General features: G+C 41.1%; 1 protein-coding gene across 1 annotated transcript in view; it reads right to left on the bottom strand.

Annotated features, from left to right (window-relative positions):
• The window catches only part of LOC139454061 (leucine-rich repeat and coiled-coil domain-containing protein 1-like), a 543549-nt gene that overhangs the window by 21290 nt on the left and 501086 nt on the right, over nucleotides 1–21173 (bottom strand). Inside the window, exons 15-18 of the mRNA XM_071235554.1 lie at nucleotides 14371–14455; nucleotides 7987–8100; nucleotides 3993–4064; nucleotides 952–1026 (exon numbers count right to left, since the gene is read on the bottom strand). Of these exons, the coding sequence (XP_071091655.1) occupies nucleotides 952–1026; nucleotides 3993–4064; nucleotides 7987–8100; nucleotides 14371–14455 (346 nt within the window). The remainder of the gene's footprint in view (nucleotides 1–951; nucleotides 1027–3992; nucleotides 4065–7986; nucleotides 8101–14370; nucleotides 14456–21173) is intronic.

Raw genomic sequence — 21173 nt, forward strand, 5'->3', positions numbered from 1 at the left:
TTAATGTATACTGACATGGAGGGCTTCGATGTATGTGTTATTCATACAAAGCTTAAAAAATGGAGGTATTTCCTCATGTTAGTGTGTGGACAGCCACTATCATCAGAAAATGGTTGATGACAGATAGTATTTGTAATTCTTTTTAAAATAATGTTCCGACTATGTGAACAAATGAAAATAAAAAAGAAATAGGTAAGTGGATTTTATTAAATCTTATATTTGCCAGAAATCGTTGTTAATGAATTATTTAAATAATGTAATACACATAACTTTCATATTTATAAACCATAGGATTCATTAGACCTTTCAAATAGTGTATGGCCAAACATGCAGTAGCTAAGATGTTTTACAAGCAGATAATTTCCTTGATAAATGTTGGCTTCATCTATCACACAAGAATCTCGGGGAACTTGGTGTCACAGCAGTAATCTTCTGGTTGGCCATTTGTGTACAAGCTGAGTGCCAGGGATATGACAAAATGTTCTAGAAAACTTGAGTTGTTTTACTTTTGTTACTCAAGAATATTTTCTTTATACCTACCTAACTTTTTAGGACAAAATTCAAGTAAAAAAAATCTGTTTTTTTTATTAAAAAAACTAAAAATTGGTCTGCCTCACTTTTGAAATGAGTTTGAAATCCGTAAACCAAGAAATAAAAAAAAATTGTCGCCTAATGAACATAAATCAATCAGTTTATTGTCATCCTCGTTACACACAGATAATGTCTTAGTTTCACAACAGGCAATTATTGTTTTCTACATCAAGACCAAGACTGGAAAAGAGCAGCAGACCATGGACCAGATGAGGTCTTTACATAATTCATACGCCATATTTGAAGACTTACTCCATGGAGACATAGATACTTCCTGGGTAGAAATGAATATTTAAACACTCCAGTAAAGCTCTCATTTCAGGTGTGATCTCAGATTTCAGGAAGGGAGACAACTCTTACCTTCTTGAGCAATTCGAGCTGCACCATTCTCTTCCTGGCTTCTTCAACATGGGCCTCTAGTGTCGTCACTCGCTCCTGAAATAAATGGACAACCATTACTGGGAGATGAGTCTCTCTGTTCGCCGCCATATTGTCACTCTCCTGATATATCATAGCCCTAAGGTGACTAAGGGAGAATGGGTCTCTTCCAATTTTGTTGCTCATTTGGTTTTGATTATTTGGTTACATCCATTTATTAACTAGTTAATGTTGCAATACTTTTACCAAATGGTTAGCAGACCAATGGGACCTAAAGTCAAAGTTGAAAAAAAGAAGAAATTATAATAGCTCATGCAAGTGACAAGATAAGTGGACTCTGTATACATAGCAACAGTGAGTGAGCATGATTTTCTGCCGCTTTTAGCAATATTCCAGCAATATCACGTTGGGGGACACCAGAAATGGGCTTTACACATTGTACCCATGTTGGGAATCGAACCCAGTTCTTCGGCGTGATGAGCGAACGCTTTAACCACTTGGCTACCCAACCGCCCCCATAACGTTTTCAGGCTGAGTGAGTATGATTTCACTCCGCTTTTAGCAATATTCCAGCAATATCACGGTGGGGGACACCAGAAATGGGCTTCACACATTGTACATATGTCGGGAATCGAACCAAGGTCTTTGGCGTGACGAGTGAACGCTTTAACCACTTAGCTACCCAACCGCCCCTACACAGCATCATATTCTGATGAATTTTGATCCATTAAAATACATATGTTTTTTTGTTTTTTTTAAAAACCTTCCCATCTACCAACCAGGAATTTTCACACAAAATACAAAAACCAAGAAGTGAAGAAAGTCTTCAGTTGTATCATCTGATCATGTGTGCCAGACGCTGGCTACACTAGAGCAGCAGCTGGCAAGGCAAGATTAACACCAGACCAGACAGACTTACATGTGACAGGAAAAGATTTACACAGGCTAGCCATTCATTACACTCAAGGTAGCGAAGGAGGGAGTGATTGAGTATGTAAGGTTTATTGAACTTTCTACTGAAAAAAATGAAGAATGCTTGATTGCAATTGGTCAAAACTATCATGCCTTTTCACACAAAAACCTTGTGTTTGAAAACATTGATCTCGTGATAGCCTATACATTACTGCTAGAATGTAACAGAATTGCATATATTCAATATTGAATATTATCAAATGTTTTTGTGACTAACAAAAGGTCCAGTACCAAATTAAAAAACGAGGTATCTAATCTACAGTTAGACTACCTCAAATTTCAAAGTTTGGTATCTCCTCAGCAATGCATCAGTCATACCTCACCACCAGCTTGATATGGTACAAACACCAGAATGATACATGTCTTAGACATTTACCACTTTGCTAAACCCATGTTCACGCTATTGGGATCTTTGTCCAATAATCACCTGGGCCCCGTTCCTCAAAGCGTTCTTATGGGCTTTCCTCGCACATTAACCTGACCCGTTGCGATATAACTGGAATACTGTTAAAAGCGGCGTTGAACCCAACTCACTCACTCACAGTGACAAGGCTAACCAAAATGTCAATCAGTTCTTAATTCAATAGCACCTCACTAACTGTCACTTTACAAACATATTTTGAACATGAGTGACTGTATTCCGCGTATAGGGAATGACTTGGGTTTAACTATGAGAGTGCAGTGTAAATGAGTTGGTTGGGGTTAACATCAGTAGAATCATGAGAGTGTAGTGTATGAGTGAGTTTCTTTGTTTTTTGTTGTTTAACGCTGCACTCGGCATTATTCAAGCTATATGACGGCAGTCTGTTAATAACCCATTCTGGACCAGACAATCCAGTGATTGACATCATGAGCATCGATCAATGCAATTGGGATACGATGATCTCCATCAACCATGTCGGCGAGCCTGATCCTGTTAGTTGCCTCTTACAACAAGCATGGGTTGCTGAAGGCCTATTCTACCCTGCCTATTCTTCACAGGTGGAGTGAGTGAGTGAGTGAGTGAGTGAGTGAGTGAGTGAGCATATGAGTGCGTAAGTGCATAAAAAGTCTAAATTATTGCAAACTTTGAAGGTGATGTCGGGAGTGAGTGAGTGAGTGAGTGAGCATATGAGTGAGTAAGTGCATAAAAAGTCTAAATTATTGCAAACTTTGAAGGTGATGTCGGGAGTGAGTAATACATGAGTGGATATGGGTGTGAATGAGTACAAGTGTGTGTGTATGAGAGAATGTATTAGTGAGTGAGTGTATGAATGAAAGAGTGTGTGGGTGAGAGAGTGTATTAATGAGAGAGTGTATGTGTGGGTGAGTGTATTAATGAGAGAGTGTATGTGTGGGTGAGTGTATTAATGAGAGAGTGTATGTGTGGGTGAGTGTATTAATGAGAGAGTGTATGTGTGGGTGAGTGTATGAATGGGAGAATGTATGCATGAAAGAGTGTGTGGGTGAGAGAGTGTATTAATGAGAGAGTGTATGTGTGGGTGAGTGTATTAATGGGAGAATGAATCAAAGAGTGTATGAATGAAAGAGTATGAATGTGAGAGTATGAATGAAAGAGTGTATGAATGAAAGAAAGTATGAATGGGAGAGTATGAATGAAAGAGTATGAATGAAAGAGTGTATGAATGGGAGAGAGTATGAATGAAAGAGTATGAATGGGAGAATGTACGAATGAAAGAGTGTATGAATGAAAGAGTATGAATGGGAGAATGTATGAATGAAAGAGTGTATGAATGAGAGAGTGTATGAATGAAAGAGTATGAATGGGAGAATGTATGAATGAAAGAGTGTATGAATGAAAGGGTGTATGAATGAAAGAGTGTATGAATGAAAGAGTGTATGAATGAGAGAGTGTATGATTGAGTGAGTGAGTACACGCTCCAATGTACATCATCCCAAGCTAATTAATACTGTAAGTTTCCAGTGAAAGCTGGTAACAGTTAATGACCTTCCCCTGGAACCTCATCAGCTGCTGTAGATGTCTGGGTCAGGAAGGTGGTGCTGGGGACACCAGGTGGTCACACCTGCTGCCAGCCTCTCAGACAACTTACCCTGAAGTCCACATTCTGCTCATGCTTGGACTTAGTCAGTTCCGTAATTCTCCCTTTCTGTTCCTTGACCAACTGCAACCAGAAATAGATCAGGCTGGGTCAATTTGGTACGTTTCACCATTAACATTCTTCAACTTCAAGTGTAAGGGTGAGGGTAGACTATCATGTAGTCCCAGATATAAAATAAATATCCAAATGTAGCCCAGAACAATGCTTAAATTCAGAGCTGAGACATTCTTGAGTTGCCAGACCATTCTAGGTGGGGTGGGGTGGGGTAGGGTAGGGTGGGGTGGGGTAGGGTGGGGTGGGATGGGGTGGGGTGGGGGTGAGGTGAGGTGAGGTGAGGTGAGGTGGGGTTTAACTTAGTGTTAGAGATTATTTCACCTATACAGTGATGTTCATCTATGTGTGAGTCCTGCTTTTTACAAATCTATGTCCTAGTCCATTGAGATACCATGAGGTGAGGTGAATCAGGGTTTCACATTGCAATCAAGACTATTTCACTTGTAATTACGAGCGATGGTAATGAATGTGTGGGGTGCTGCTTTTACATGTCTGTCCATTAAGATACTATGCTGATACTATCCTCTCTCCAGGTAGAAGCCCTATGCCCTACACTACGGAATCAATCACCTCCTGAGAATAGGCCTACCCAGGCAATATTATAGGTAGCATACAAGAGTTTACATTTGGCAGAATGCTTTTATTCTTGTCCACATCGATTCAGTTCTAGGGTCAGTGGATCAAATCACCACACAAGGGAGCATTTATTGTCTAATGGAACAATGACAAAGCAGACTGAATTGCCAGGCAAAATTAGTCGTAATGTCGTAAACATGTATATTATTATGAACCTGTTAATAGATCATATATGGAGGAAATTAATACTTGAAGCACAACTACCACTTTTTTAATGAATATAATGGGTGAGCGACATGCACATCAGCAACACTTGATGCCCCTTTTGACAAATCCCTATGCAACATCTACGACAACACCACAATTTGAACAGCCCAGTGAACACTTTGTGTAGCAGATGACAACCTCATTTGTGATAAACAAAGTCAGAGTGTATGGATATGTTTGTAATTGATGCCTGTTGGGATCTTTTCAATAGTGTATTGTATCAGCCAGGGAAGAAGTATTTGCTGTGCATAAAACAGGTTATATAGGTGCTACCACTAATTCGACACAACATAATATTGATCTGTCTGTATAACACAACATTTTGTGGTGAATGTCTTGGCAAATCTTACCATACAGACTGACACTGCTTAGATTGAACATTATGTGGATACTGCTTAGATTTGACATTATGTGGATACTGCCTAGATTTGACATTATGTGGACACTGCTTAGATTTGACATTATGTGGAGACTGCTTAGATTGGACATTATGTGGAGACTGCTTAGATTGGACTTTATGTGGACACTGCCTAGATTTGTCATTATGTGGATACTGCTTAGATTGGACATTATGTGGACACTGCTTAAATTGGACTTTACGTGGATACCGCCTAGATTTGACATTATGTGGATACTGCTTAAATTGGACATTATGTAGATACTGCTTAGATTGGACTTTACGTGGATACTGCCTAGATGTGACATTATGTGGACACTGCCTAGATTTGACATTATGTGGACACTGCCTAGATTTGACATTATGTGGATACTGCTTAGATTTGACATTATGTGGTTACTGCTTAGATTTGACATTATGTGGATACTGCCTAGATTGGACATTATGTGGATACTGCTTAGATTGGACATTATGTGGATACTGCTTAGATTGGACATTATGTGGATACTGCTTAGATTGGACATTATGTGGATACTGCTTAGATTGGACATTATGTGGATACTGCTCAGATTGGACATTATGTGGATACTGCTTAGATTGGACATTATGTGGATACTGCTTAGACTGGACATTATGTAATATTCAAGAGATAAACATCTCATTAACGTTTTGAAATTTTATTTGGAGTACCAGTAATGGAAATGCAAAAATTGCATGCTGGCTCCTTTATGTCAGAATATTGAGAAAGTTGATGTGTTGAAGAAGGACAAGAACACTAGGTCATTGTCATCCAGTGGTCCAGTTGGTTAAGGTGCTGCAATTCGGGCTGTGTCACTTGGACATGGTAGAAAACCACAATTGTGGTTCCAGCTTATGTTACCTTATGTTATTTTATATTATTAGGGGCGGTTGGGTAGCCTAGTGGTTTAAGCGTTCGCTCGTCACGACCGAGACCGGGGTTCGATTCCCGACATGGGTACAATGTGTGAAGCCCCTTTCTGGTGTCACCCACCGTGATATTGCTGGCATATTGCTAAAAGCCGCGTAAAACCATACTCACTCACTCACTCACTATCTTATGAAATCTTATCTTAATATGCTTAGTGAAAAGATGAAAGGTGCGAACAGTACTTTAGTCTTCAAATGTCCTCTTGGTTTAACTATAATAGTTCCAGGCAAAACTATACACTACACATGGAAGTTGAGCAAAATTTATCTCTTAACAATACCAACAAAGATTAATCTGAAGACTGTGAGTCAGTGATATTATGCTAGATAACACTAAACCTATTCCCTCTGTTCTATAAATGTTTACTATACCTTCCAATGGAATCAATTAGTAATAGTTTCCTTATAAGGAGAGCAAAGCGTGCATGAATACAGAATAAGCCAAATGTAACCATAGAGCTGCATCACTTCCTGCATGCATACTATAACATTGTGAGTGTGTGAGTGAATATGGTTTTATGCCGCTTTCAGCAATATTCCAGCAATATCACGGTGGGGGGACACCAGAAATGGGCTTCACACATTGATCCCATGTCGGGAATCGAACCCGGGTCTTTGGCGTGACAAGTGAGCGCTCTAACTACCCGACCACCCCTATATAACATTGTGAGTAAGTTGGGTTCAACATCGCTTTTAAAAATATTCCAGTTATATCGCGGCCTGTCAGCTTAAAGTGGGAGAAAAGCCCGAAGTGATGCAGGTCTCAGACGTTTACCACTTCGGTCAAACCCATGAACACGGGTATGGTGCTGACAGACCTAGAAACATAACCGGGGCAAATCGGAAACGAACCCACAATCATAGGTTTCTGTATAACATTGTGAAGTTAATATAGAGACTGATGAATTATTTGAGAAATCAGAACTAAAGGCCAACTTTCATGGTTATGAGCCCTGTAGGAACTCTGGAGCAGAGACAGGGACTCGGTACCTCACCAATGGCATCTGACCACAAATAAGTGAGTGTTCCAGTTATATCGCGGCGTGTCAGCTTAATGTGGGAGGAAAGCCCCAAGTGATGCAGGTCTCGGACGTTTACCACTTCGGTAAAAACCACGAGCACAGGTATGGTGCTAACAAACCTAGAAACATAATCGGGGCGAACCGGGATTCGAACCAACAATCATATGTTTCTGGCGTGTCCAAGGGATGCAACTCTGCACAGCGAATCACGGCGCCTCAGACGACTGGGCCATCCGTGCCACCTAATCACAAATGAGATGTCACCTGGTGGATTGTTTGTTTTCACATTTATATGAACCGTCTGGTCTGCATGGCTAAATGCTGCATTTGGTTACAATGCAGCACTATAACATCAGGGGGAATGGTTAGGCTTCACATAAATTCACATAAATTCATTGAGCGAGTGAGTGAGTATGGTTTTACGCCGCTTTTAGCAATATTCCAGCAATGTCACGGAGGCGGACACCAGAAATGGGCATCACACATTGTACCCATGTCGGGAATCGAACCCAGGTCTTCGCGTGACGAGCGAACGCTTTAACCACTAGACTACCTGACCATCCCCTTTGGCAAGAAATATGGCTATACATGTTCAAAGGAGTAATACTGGAAACAAATCTACCATGAAGGATATCAAGGCTGGATCTCAAAAGGAAATTGAGACACACACCTGCACCATGGCTAGAGGAAACAATATCAAGCATATTGACTGTCTCCTTACCGCTGTGAGTTCACTGATCATAGCTGAGGACTTTTCATCTTTTTTCTGTGCTGTCATTATCAGCTGGCGGTGATCTTCATTTTCCTGCCTTGTCTTTTCAAAAGCTGTCTTGAGCTGTCATAATGAAACGAGGCATAAAAATGATTTGTTTTTAATAAATAAGTTCTGAAGGTGATAGTAATTCAGAAAGTGTGTTGATGGCCATGTTCTTGAAGGTGAGGTGAAACGGGGTTTAACATCGCGTCTAAGATTATTGCACTTATATAGCGACGTGCATGCACATGTGTGTGTGTACTAGTCCAGACTGATGCCGAATTAACGTGCTAGCTGACTGTTATACCATGCAGCAGTGATACGTGAATACCCAACACAGACACAGTCGATTGACACCGAGCCGACCTGTCCTTATTTTAGCCCCTTAATTCCAAGTACCAGACAGGGTGACAACAAATACAATCTTTTTAATCCTTTGGTATGACACAGCCAGGGATCAAACCCTGGACGCTCCGCTCACCGGGCGGAAACTCTACCACTCCACCATGGAGGCGGTCTCATGTTCTTGAAGTAATGGATATATAAAATATGTAGGCAGTCATTTTGATAAGGTGACGGACCTGTTGAACCCACAAAAGGTAATGTTTCAATGACAGAGTGATCAATGATTTGAATAACTGTGACTACCTGTTTATCTATGCTTGCTGTAAAAGGCGACTATGCTTGTCGTAAGAGGTGACTAACGGGATCGGGTGGTCAGGCTCGCTGACGTGGTTGATGCATATCATCTTATCCCAATTGCGTGGATCGATGCTCGAGATGTAAATCACTGGATTGTCTGGTACAGACTTGATTACTTACAGACCACCGTCATATAGCTGAAATATTTCTGAGTGCAGTGTTAACAAACAAACAAACAAACAAACAAACAAACAATTAAACACAAGTTCCAGGGAGAACTTTAGATGATGAGCATGTAAACATTTCTCTGGGAGACATATTTATACGTCTTCATTGCAAAAGGTGACAAGTTGAATAATCCAGCTATATGGTTACGGTTACGGGAAGCACCACCAAGTCTGATCACTTGATCCTTTCTCCCTGGCACATGACAAGAGCCAGGTGAGCAACTTTCACTGTTTTGTAGACAACAAAATGCTGTGGAGTCAACAGAGAGTGTTCATGCAGTGGTCCTGGTTGCAAGCGTCTGGAAGACATCCGTCAATGGATGAAGAAGGGATTAAGTCAGAATGAAGAAGGCCCTGTTAATCCTGTGTCAGAGTTCTTTATTTGGGAAAGACCTTGCAATTAACTAGACGATGGGATCAGACAGTACAATCTCATGATCGTTACTTTAGATCAAGGTATTAATGAACATAGGTTTACCTGAGTATATAATCAATTACATTTATTGAATAAATGAATTCTTGTCTGGGATTGGGACAGTTGGAGGCTGGAGACGTCGGTATAGATGTACTCATTCATTCATTCATTCATTCATTCATACACATAGTAGTGAGTGAGTGAGTTTGGTTTAACGCCGCTTTTAACAGTATTCCAGTTATATCGCGGCGTGTCAGCTTAATGTGGGAGGAAAGCCCGAAGTGATGCAGGTCTCAGACGTTTACCACTTCGGTGAAACCCACGAGCACGGGTATGGTGCTGACAAACCTAGAAACATTATCGGGGCGAACCGGGATTCGAACCCACAATCATAGGTTTCTGGCGTGCCTAAGGGACGCAACTCTGCACAGCGAATCGCGGCGCCTTAGACGACTGGGCCACCCGTGCCCCCCATACACATAGTAAGTCATATTGAACATTCTCACATTCTCAACAGACCGAGTGGACACAGCCTGGCTCATCACATGGAATTTCGATGCAGCTTGGCCAGGGGAAATAATTTTAGTGTTTAGGCATGACTAATTAACTTCCGCTGGGCATCAACCTGTCAATGTCTTTGATACGTGTACTAATCACAACAAGGACCTCATGTCTTCTGAGGTGTGTGACACGCAGATATGAACCACATACAAACGCCAGAGGCCACTTGTACTAGGCTCAGCAAACACAGTCAACTATAATGTTATTTGTAGATTTTACCACTTGCTGTTTCATCTATAATTGAAAGGTTGTTGATATCAGAGTTCTGTGATCAAAAAAACTTGACAGCTGCTACAAGAGTATAGAGGTCACAGTTCTGTTTTAGCCACAGGCTCTGTAGCTAGCCTGTAATTATTAAATAGTTTTGTGATGAGTGTAATCTTTGATCATAAACAACCTTTGGGTTAATTTCCACAAAAGACCTGAAGATTGCTTACATGAGTGAGTGAGTGAGTGAGTGAGTGAGTGAGTGAGTGAGTGAGTGAGTGGGAGGGCGGGCCGAGTGTTGTTTGAAGTTGCCTATCCAGTCATATCATGGCAAGGGACACTTCACACATTGTACCCATGTTGGGAATAGAACCTGGGTCTTCAATGTGACAAGTCAATGCTTCAAACACTAGGCTACTAGAATACTGCCCTGCAGAGAAAGTGTGTTGGTTTTTGTGTTGCTTTAACAATATTTCAGTTACATCATATCACGTCACCTTTACATTTGACACATGTCAGAGATATATACTACTTGCCGACAACCACAAGCAGTGGTGCAGCTGACAGACCGTGTGTTCTGCATGTTATACCAACTTTACATAATCCCAACTCCACCGTGAAGATCTGGGGAAGAATACGTCTTCAGCAACTGTGCTTGTTGAAAGAGGCGACTAACTGGATCAGGTGGTCAGACTCGCTGACTTGGTTGATGCATGTCATCATATCCCAATTGCGTGGATCGATGCTCGTGATATCAATCACTGGATTGTCTGGTCCAGACTTGATTTTTTTACAGACAGCCATCATATAGCTTGAATATTGCTGAATGTGGCATAAAACAACAAACAAATAATCCCAAATCAGTTGAGAAGTGCATGTGGATAAAGAAAGATAAAATGAAAATTACTTGGAAAGACAAATCTTGGATCTTACACTTTCAAGTCTGGACAGAAAGCCCTGTGTAAATAGAGATTTATCACAGGATTGTCTCTCAGATTCCTTTTATCTTCTGAGTTGGAGGCAGTCTGTGAGTAAATCACAAGTGGAACAATCTGTTTCTTATCATCCCAAACAATATCTGAAAAACTATCGGACCTACTCCAGTCAAAGTTTATTAAAAAGTCATACATAACTGGATATTACATTTAAATACAATCGGTTCGCCGCTTTTAACAGTATTCCAGTTATAGTGCGCCATGTCAGCTTAATGTGGGAGGAAAGCCCGAAGTGATGCAGGTCTCAGATGTTTATCACTTCGGTGAAACCCACGAGCACGGGCATGGTACTGACAAACCTAGAAACATAATCGGGGCGAACCGGGATTCGAACCCACAATCATAGGTTTCTGGCGTGCCCAAGGGATGCAACTCTGCACAGTGAATTGCGGCGCCTTAGACGACTGGGCCATCCGTGTCCCCAATGTTGTAATTGCCATAGAAACCAAATTGAGACAACTTATAAACATCATAGTTCAGATTCATCGATCTCAAAGTTTCACAGAAGTTACAGCAGTATAATACTTGAAATGGCTGTAGTTGTTATGTTCACAAAGTGCACTGAAAATAGAACTTGTCAGTGGGCCCAAATACATTCCAACCAAAGCACAAACTAAATTTGATCAAATCAATGTTATCAAATTTCAGAACGACAGCCAAATATATACCTCTTTCAAAATGGTTGCCACTAACACAAAATTGAAATTTGGATGTTGATGATTTGAACAAACTTGAGAGAAATCACTGTGAAAAAGTCCACCAAAATCTTCAATTCCATTGCTTAAACAGTAAGTCTGATTGCCAAAATGTTAAAAAATGTAATTGCAAAAATGCAAATGGCCTTCACAGCATAAGAAATAAGAACTTAAAACCAGGCCCCCCCGAGTGTTATCAAACAGCGTCATCTTTACTGAGCAATTCCTCCATCTTCGTGTGTGGCTTTCACTGAATACCAATTAAGTTATTGTGTATTTACGCCCACTAAAAACAGCACAACAACTGAAGAATCCAGCCCACTAAGGCATGCTGGGTAAATGAGTCATTGCTGCGGCCAGTGATTGCCGGGTGTAGTTAGAGGTATTAATTAGGTGAAATTGCCAGGGTTTTTTATGCACCAGAGCCAAAAAAATACATGTTAGCTAATCACTGATATTGATAAACCGGAAATTATCACAGGGCTGTTTGCACTCTCAGGGAACTTTTATTCACTTTATTCAAACACTTCTTTGCTTTCCTAGAAACTCAAATTAATTCAGATCAATACAACACTTATCAATTATCCAAATTACACAGATAACACTGTTGACATAACTACAATGTCTTAACTTGAAAATCTAGACTTGAAGCATAGCTAGCCTAGATTTGTTTGTTTGTTGTTTAAAGCAGCACTCAGCAATATTCTAGACACATGACAGTGACCTGTTAATAATGAAGTTTGGACCAGAGAATCCAGTGATTGATAATATAAGCAATGATCGTGACATACTATCAACCAAGTTACCAATTCTGACCATCCGATCCATTTAATCACCTCGCAGTATTATTTGTATCATATCATTTCCGGTTTAACTTTTCTGAGAAAAAAAGAAGAAGAGAATTTATGGGTGTCAACTCCTTTAGTATGAGGAACACAATGTTTCGGAGTATATGCTTACTCCTTCATCAGGTGAATCAATACTATGGAGCGGAGAACATATACCAGTAGGAAGCAACAATATCTCGTTGGACTTGTCACTAGAAAAGGAGACCACTGGCAAGTCCATCAAGACCCATCTACGAGCCAATGGCAGAGGCACAAGCAGTGTATGTGTTGCCTTCTTTACGCTAATACCCTTTTCAACCTGCCCACTAAACGGCCTGACAGGCCCGTGTGCAAATATGCATAATAACGGAAAGCTCATGTTAAATCCCCAACAGCAAGTAAGCAAGTAGCACTCATTCACCTGATGAAGGAACTAGCATATACTCCGAAACATTGTATTCCTCATCACAATAAAGAAGTTGGCATCCATAAATACTCTTACTTATAATAGCCTTTTATTTTAGAATTCCCAATTTTTACAATATACTTAGGCGATAAATGTACTGCGTTACTTGCAGATTTGAACTTATCTGAATTTGGAACTGAACGAGCAGCAATAAACTGAATATGATCCATGCAATAAAATAATGAGTTCACACATATTATATTAAAAGGACATTCTTTATTAATATTTCCTATTTCATGATATTATCAAGCTAATAATATAAATAAAAAAATCATTTTATATTTAATTAACTCATTCGTCTGATATATATGTTACTTAGAAAGGTAGAATTCTCATCTTCATTTCCAACTTTTATACTACAATAATTGAAATAGATTGTAATTACATACCATGGTTTGGGCTTTCAACTAGTTTTATTTATTGTAAGTAAGTATTAGAATCACAAATTATTAGAATTGGTGAATTGTCCCCCACCGTGACGTTGCTGGAATATTGCTAAAAGTGGTGTAATACCAAACTCATTCACTTAGGCGCTGTGACTTGGCTGATTCCATGTTGTGCTGTGATAGCATGGATGCTCATGTGTTCAGTCACCAGTTTGCCATGTCAAGACTCGATTATTTTCAAGTGTGACATAGCCAGTCATGACTGAAGCACTGCCCCATGAAGATCCGAGTTAGAATTGGTCTTCAGCAACCCATGCTTGTCATTAGAGGCGACAGATGGGATTGGGTGGTCAGGCTTGCTGACTTGGCTGATTCAATTCATTGTATCCCAATTTGATGTAGCAGTCAACACAATTCACTCACTCATGCTGTCATGAATCTGCTTTAGCCTCAGTGAGTAAGTGAGTGAGTGAGTGAGTGAGTGAGTGAGTGAGTGAGTGAGTGAGCGAGCATGGTGTTAAACTGCTTTTAGCAATATTCCAGCAACATCACGGCAGGGGACACCAGAAATGGGCTTCACACATTGTACCTATGTCGGGAATCGAACCCGGGTCTTCGGCGTGACGAGTGAACACTTTAACCACTAGGCTACTCCACCGCCCCTGCTGGAATAAGAAGAACCTGTTGGATAAGTACTGAATGATCACTGACCAGCACGTGAAGCATCCATTGGAATGGCATTGGTAACCACACATTGTACCCATGTTAGGAATCAAACCGGGGTCTTTTACGTGACAAGCGAACACTTTAACCCCTAGGCTACCCCACCGCCCCTGCTGGAATAAGCAGAACCTGTTGGATAAGCACTGGATGATCACTGGCCAGCATGTGAAGCATCCATCGGAATGGCATCGGTAATAAGGAACCTACCTCTGAGAACCTGTTAGCCTCAATCTGCAGCGCCAGCCTGAACTCATCCTCCAGCTCACCGTACTGCCGGGTCAGCTCATCAATCCTGGAGCAGCAAAATACCTTGGTGTCAGATTTGTCTGTTTGTTGTTTAACGCCGTACTCAGCAATATTCCAGCTATATGACGGCGGTCTGTAAATAATTGAATCTTGACAAGACAATTCAGTGATTGACATCATGAGCATCAATCCACGCAATTTGGATACGATAACATAGATCAACCAGGTCAGTGAGTCTGACCACACGATCCCATTAGTAGCCTCTTATGACAAGCAAAGTTGCCTCATACGGCAAGCATGGGTTGGTGGTTGCTGAGACCTATTCTAACCCGGATCTTCACGGGTCCCATGGTGTCAGAGACATTACCAAACTTTTCTACACACAAGTGGAATACAAGTAGAATAAATGTAGAATAAAAGTGGAATACAAGTAGCATAGTAGTGGGGCAGAATAGTGAGTAGGTGAGTGAGTTGGGTTTTAACAGTATTCCAGTTATATCACAGCGTGTCAGCTTAAACAAGGAGGAAAGTCCAAAGTGATGCAGTTCTCAGACATAAACCACTTCGGTGAAACCCACGAGCATGGGTATGGTGCTGACAAACCTAGAAACATAATTGGGGCGAAACGGGATTCGAACCCATCATAGACGACTGGGCCACCTGTGCCCCCTGGAACATAAGAAGACTACACCCTCATCAATAATGCAACAACATAATGTTGTACTGAGTGATCCACACCGACGGGGTACATTCATCTACCAAGTCACCGAGACTGACCCTGAATCCATCTAGTTGGCATTTCCGATTAGCAAATAGATTGCATGGGACCAATTCAGACCCCGAATCCCCACATGTAGAATCATCAATGATACATAAAGGAGTGTTATAAATATGCCAGAGAAAATATTCACCCATGACTACTTTACATGTGATCAGGTATGTATTGTAATACTCAAGATATGAATACTATGAATGCCAACGATGTGTACATAATGACGATGTAACAAATTAAGTGTGGTAGGTCTTGGAGGCCAACAGGTCATGTTGCATTACGACATAGTAACATCCCTTATACAAACAGTGTGACTAAGATGGAACATATCTATAGTCAGTAGACAGTATGACTCCTCGATTTATTCATAGTTTCTGAAGAATTCAGAACATAAATGTAAATAAGAACAGGGTTCCATTTGTTCGATCACTTTACTTGAGAAAATCAGCAAGAAATGACAATAACTAAACAAGTATCGAACAGGTTGAAACACAGGCGTGTTTATAATTATATCTGGTTCCCGTTCCGATTGCGCGTGTGCACTAGTACAAGGGACCGTCTATTACACAGGGGTGCCGTATAGTACCATGTTCTCTAAAATATAGTGCCAGGGCACTGCAGCTCACCTGGATCATATGTAATGAACAGTACAAATATTAAGCAAAGACACTTTACAAAAGTTTTTTGTTTTAATATTTTTAGTTTGATTTAGTAGACATGAATGTAACATTGGTACATGAGGTATATAAGTGTAGCAATTCATAGAATCTTAAAACATGATCAGATATGGTTATGTACATATATTGGATTGACTGAGAAATTATATTAAGTAGTCTGATAATTCCTTCCATTTTCTGTCGAAATTTATTGATGCTACTATTTTTCATTGCCCTAAATTTTTCTATTTTACCTACCGGTACATCTTTCAATATTTTTTACAAAAGCGGCTGTCGGCATGGATACTGAAATACTTTCTTCATGAATACCCACTACTACATTATTTTGAACGGAACGAAATATACCAAAGTTCATCATTCATATATTTACTGGTCCATTGTTTTTTTCAGGAGATGAATGTTAACAGAAAAAGAAATAATTTTGAGTGATTTCAAAAGGTTGGTAAAAAAGTAAAGGTCAAATATTGGTCAAATAAAAAAATATTCTGAAAATAAGAATATATGAGCCCCAATACAAACAACTTAATACCAAATTTCATTATATGTTGATGAAACTTAGGGTTTTCAACATCACTGCCATGGTAGTCTTACTGAAAATCAGATTCAATCCCCTTGGAAAATTCAGGTGACAGAGGTTGGAACAGGCATGTGAACTTTCATCTTATTGGTCACGTGGTTTCTGAGAGGGAGGTGTTTCCATAGGATATTGTCACTTGCAGATGCCTGACAAAAACTGACCATGACCCTGTCACTTGACCTTCAGTTAGGTCAGCTAATAAGAAAGTAAAACAATGTCCTCCACTTGAGGCTTGTCTTCCCATGAACTAACACCTCACATTCAGGAGTGACATAACAAGCCACCAAAAGCCCCATCACCAGAACCAGGGAAGAAACTAAGAAGTAAAGAATTTTCATGATCGTTGCCAAAAGTATTATTAGCAATTCAAAAAATATTCTGCTTACTGAAAAATACCCCCCCCCCCTTCCCCTCACTGCAGCAAGCAGTGAACAAAGCTACTTTCAGATGATGCAGTCAATCATATGACCAAATCACTGCTAATAAGACTGACATTTAACAAGCCATTTCTTCATAGCAACGATTGGATTTTAGGATGCCAGGAGACATCCTAAGCCTGATTAGAACTTTACATGTGACTTGGAAATTGTACAAGGTTGATAAAGCCAATTTGAAGTCCTTGAATTTTTACAATTTGAGACTTCTGACACCCATTTATTTCATGCTGTTCGGTAACTACTTGGGACATCTTCAAGGGCTTCTGCTCAACTGGTTTTAAGGAGGTTGTGTTTTCAGCATATTAGATCTATTTATTTGCAGCATTGGGATCTGTTATTTGTTATTGGTTTGGGAATGAGTGAGTGACAGTGTGAGTGACAGTGTGAGTGGCAATGTGAGTGACAGAGTGAGTATTGGTTTACGTATGGGTTTATATTCAAGCAATATCATGGCGGGGGACGAGTGAGTGAGTGAATGAAAGAGTATTTCTGTTATATCACAGCTTGTCAGCTTGATGTGGGAGGAAGGCCCAAAGGAAAACCTTGGGGAAATCCACGAGCATGTATGGTGTCGACATACCTAGAAACATAATCAAAGCGAACAGGAATACAAACACACTTCATAGGTTTCTGGCAAACCTAGGGGACACAGCATTTGCAATGCCTTAGAATACTGGTTTATCCATGCCTACCAATGAATTTGAACCAAATAAACTAAAAAATAAACTTAATAGCAAGTATGTCAAGCAGTATGAAATTTGTATTTAAAATCTGCTTGTTTGTCAAGTGAGCTCCTGAAAGATAATATCAGACACAAAAGCAATATGGCTGCTGGACAGTGTTGAAGTTGTAGTTAACTTTTCCCAAGCTCGAAGTCATACATTTTCAACCAAAACCATGTGGGAGTGTTCCAAACTGATCAACAGTCCCAATACCAGAAATACAGAAAAGAACAAGAAAACATTAGGATACCTTATAGTGAAACAATACAGTATTTGTGGTATAAAACAAAATCAAGGTCTTACAATTCAAATGCAACACCTCCAAGCAGGTCTCACTTGAAAGTAATATGTCTCACAAGGTTACTACGAGATAGCAAGATACCTACAATGGAATAGGCAAAAGTGGCAGTAGGCTAAATACTGATCTACACAGTTATATGTGTTGGGTAAAACAAGACTTCAATTTTATGCCTGGGATTCTAAAATCGAGGGAAGAGAGGTGATGAAAATGAAGACCTGACATGATAATATGAAAATAAGACACCTCTGAAACCACAGCTGACGTCACAGGGCGTTTAAAAGTCAGCTTAGTGTTGGAGAAAAGCCCTACATGACACACGTCGCAGATGTTTACCAATTCGCAAGAAACCCTCATCATCTGATGCATGCATGGTGCTGACAGATTGTAAAACCTGCCTCTGTACAATGAGGGACCAACTACGAGCTTAACCTTGTGACAAGTTGATCTTGACAAGAGGGACTCCTCTCTCTACAGTAAGATGAATGAGGACTCTGGTCCTATTTTAACCCGGACTGCCCAGGGGCAGACATGGGGGGCATTTAATGTCAAGACCATGCCCCAGTCTGGGCTCACTTGAAGCAAGAAAAAATGCATTGAGATCTACACTCTGTCGTAGATCTCCTAAAGACAAGAGATACAATAGCAAAAACAAATCAAACTCTACTTTTGAAAGATGGTCAACTACTTGAATGTACAAACAAGAGCAGCCAAATTAAAACTGTCAATTTCGGAAAAACAAAAAAGAAATCATATCAATGAAAAAAAAGTCTTATCAATTCTACCAATCCCAATAGAAAAATTTAGTCTCTTCACACACATTAGGCCCAAGAGGAGCAGGTCAGCAAAACTGCTTAGGCAGAAGGCGACCTATTAAACACATACCGAAAAAAGAAATGGAGAGACAAGCATGGGTGCTGAAGACTTATTTTAACACATGTCTCCATAGAGAAGCAAGCTTGGATGCTGGAGGCTTTGACACTTTTTATAACCAGTGTAATTACATGATTAATATGCCTACTTCAGTACAGATTTGCTGACATGGTGCTTCCGGTGTTACATGCTCAGAGTAATGTCTTTGTGTTGGGAAAAAAACATCAAAATTCTTCAACCCTGTGTATAAGGCCTGTGCTGGGGACCTGTTCTAACCCAGTGTCTCTATCGAGAGACAAGAATAGGTGCTGGGGACCTGTTCTAACCCAGTATCTCTATCGAGAGACAAGAATAGGTGCTGGGGACCTGTTCTAACCCAGTATCTCTATCGAGAGACAAGAATAGGTGCAGGGGACCTGTTCTAACCCAGTGTCTCCACAGAGAGACAAGAATGGGTTCTTGGGACCTGTTCCAACCCAGTGTTTCATCGAGAGACAAGAATGGGTGCAGGGGATCTGTTCTAACCCAGTGTCTCCACAGAGAGACAAGAATGGGTGCTGGGGATCTGTTCTAACCCAGTGTCTCCACAGAGAGACAAGAATGGGTTCTTGGGACCTGTTCCAACCCAGTGTTTCATCGAGAGACAAGAATGGGTGCTGGGGATCTGTTCTAACCCAGTGTCTCCACAGAGAGACAAGAATGGGTGCTGGGGATCTGTTCTAACCCAGTGTCTCCACAGAGAGACAAGAATGGGTGCTGGGGATCTGTTCTAACCCAGTGTCTCCATAGAAAGACAAGAATGGGTGCTGGGGATCTGTTCTAACCCAGTGTCTCCACAGAGAGACAAGAATGGGTGCTGGGGACCTGTTCTAACCCAGTGTCTCCACAGAGAGACAAGAATGGGTGCTGGGGACCTGGTCTAACCCAGTGTCTCCATAGAAAGACAAGAATGGGAGCTGGGGACCTATTCTAACGCAGTGTCTCCATTGAGACACAAGAATGGGAGCTGAAGACCTATTCTAACCCAGTGTCTCCATAGAAAGACAAGAATGGGTGTTGGGGACCTGTTCTAACCCAGTGTTTCATCGAGAGACAAGAATGGGTGCTGGGGACCTGTTCTAACCCAGTGTCTCCATCGTGAGACAAGAATGGGTGTTGGGGACCTAATCTAACTCAGTGTCTCCATAGAAAGACAAGAATGGGTGCTGGGGACCTATTCTAATTCAGTGTCTCCATAGAAAGACAAGAATGGGTGCTGGGGACCTATTCTAACCCAGTGTCTTCATAGAAAGACAAGAATGAGAGTTGGGGACCTATTCTAACCCAGTGTTTCTTCGAGAGACAAGAATGGGTGTTGGGGACCTATTCTAACCCAGTGTCTCCACAGAGAGACAAGAATGGGTTCTTGGGACCTGTTCCAACCCAGTGTTTCATCGAGAGACAAGAATGGGTGCTGGGGATCTGTTCTAACCCAGTGTCTCCACAGAGAGACAAGAATGGGTGCTGGGGATCTGTTCTAACCCAGTGTCTCCACAGAGAGACAAGAATGGGTGCTGAGGATCTGTTCTAACCCAGTGTCTCCATAGAAAGACAAGAATGGGTGCTGGGGATCTGTTCTAACCCAGTGTCTCCACAGAGAGACAAGAATGGGTGCTGGGGATCTGTTCTAACCCAGTGTCTCCACAGAGAGACAAGAATGGGTGCTGGGGACCTGTTCTAACCCAGTGTCTCCACAGAGAGACAAGAATGGGTGCTGGGGACCTGGTCTAACCCAGTGTCTCCATAAAAAGACAAGAATGGGAGCTGGGGACCTATTCTAACGCAGTGTCTCCATTGAGACACAAGAATGGGAGCTGAAGACCTATTCTAACCCAGTGTCTCCATAGAAAGAGAAGAATGGGAGCTAGGGACCTATTCTAACCCAGTGTCTTCATAGAAAGACAAGAATGAGTGTTGGGGACCTGTTCTAACCCAGTGTCTCCATAGAAAGACAAGAATGGGTGCTAGGGACCTATTCTAACCCAGTGTCTCCATAGAAAGACAAGAATGGGTGTTGGGGACCTGTTCTAACCCAGTGTTTCATCGAGAGACAAGAATTGGTGCTGGGGACCTGTTCTAACCCAGTGTCTCCATCGTGAGACAAGAATGGGTGTTGGGGACCTAATCTAACTCAGTGTCTCCATAGAAAGACAAGAATGGGTGCTGGGGACCTATTCTAGCCCAGTGTCTTCATAGAAAGACAAGAATGGGAGCTGGGGACCTGTTCTAACCCAGTGTCTCCATCGTGAGACAAGAATGGGTGTTGGGGACCTATTCTAATTCAGTGTCTCCATAGAAAGACAAGAATGGGTGCTGGGGACCTATTCTAACCCAGTGTCTTCATAGAAAGACAAGAATGAGAGTTGGGG

The sequence above is a fragment of the Haliotis cracherodii genome, unplaced genomic scaffold (assembly GCF_022045235.1).
Source record: "Haliotis cracherodii isolate W230 unplaced genomic scaffold, xgHalCrac1.p SCAF_10, whole genome shotgun sequence".
NCBI classification, from domain to species: domain Eukaryota; kingdom Metazoa; phylum Mollusca; class Gastropoda; order Lepetellida; family Haliotidae; genus Haliotis; species Haliotis cracherodii.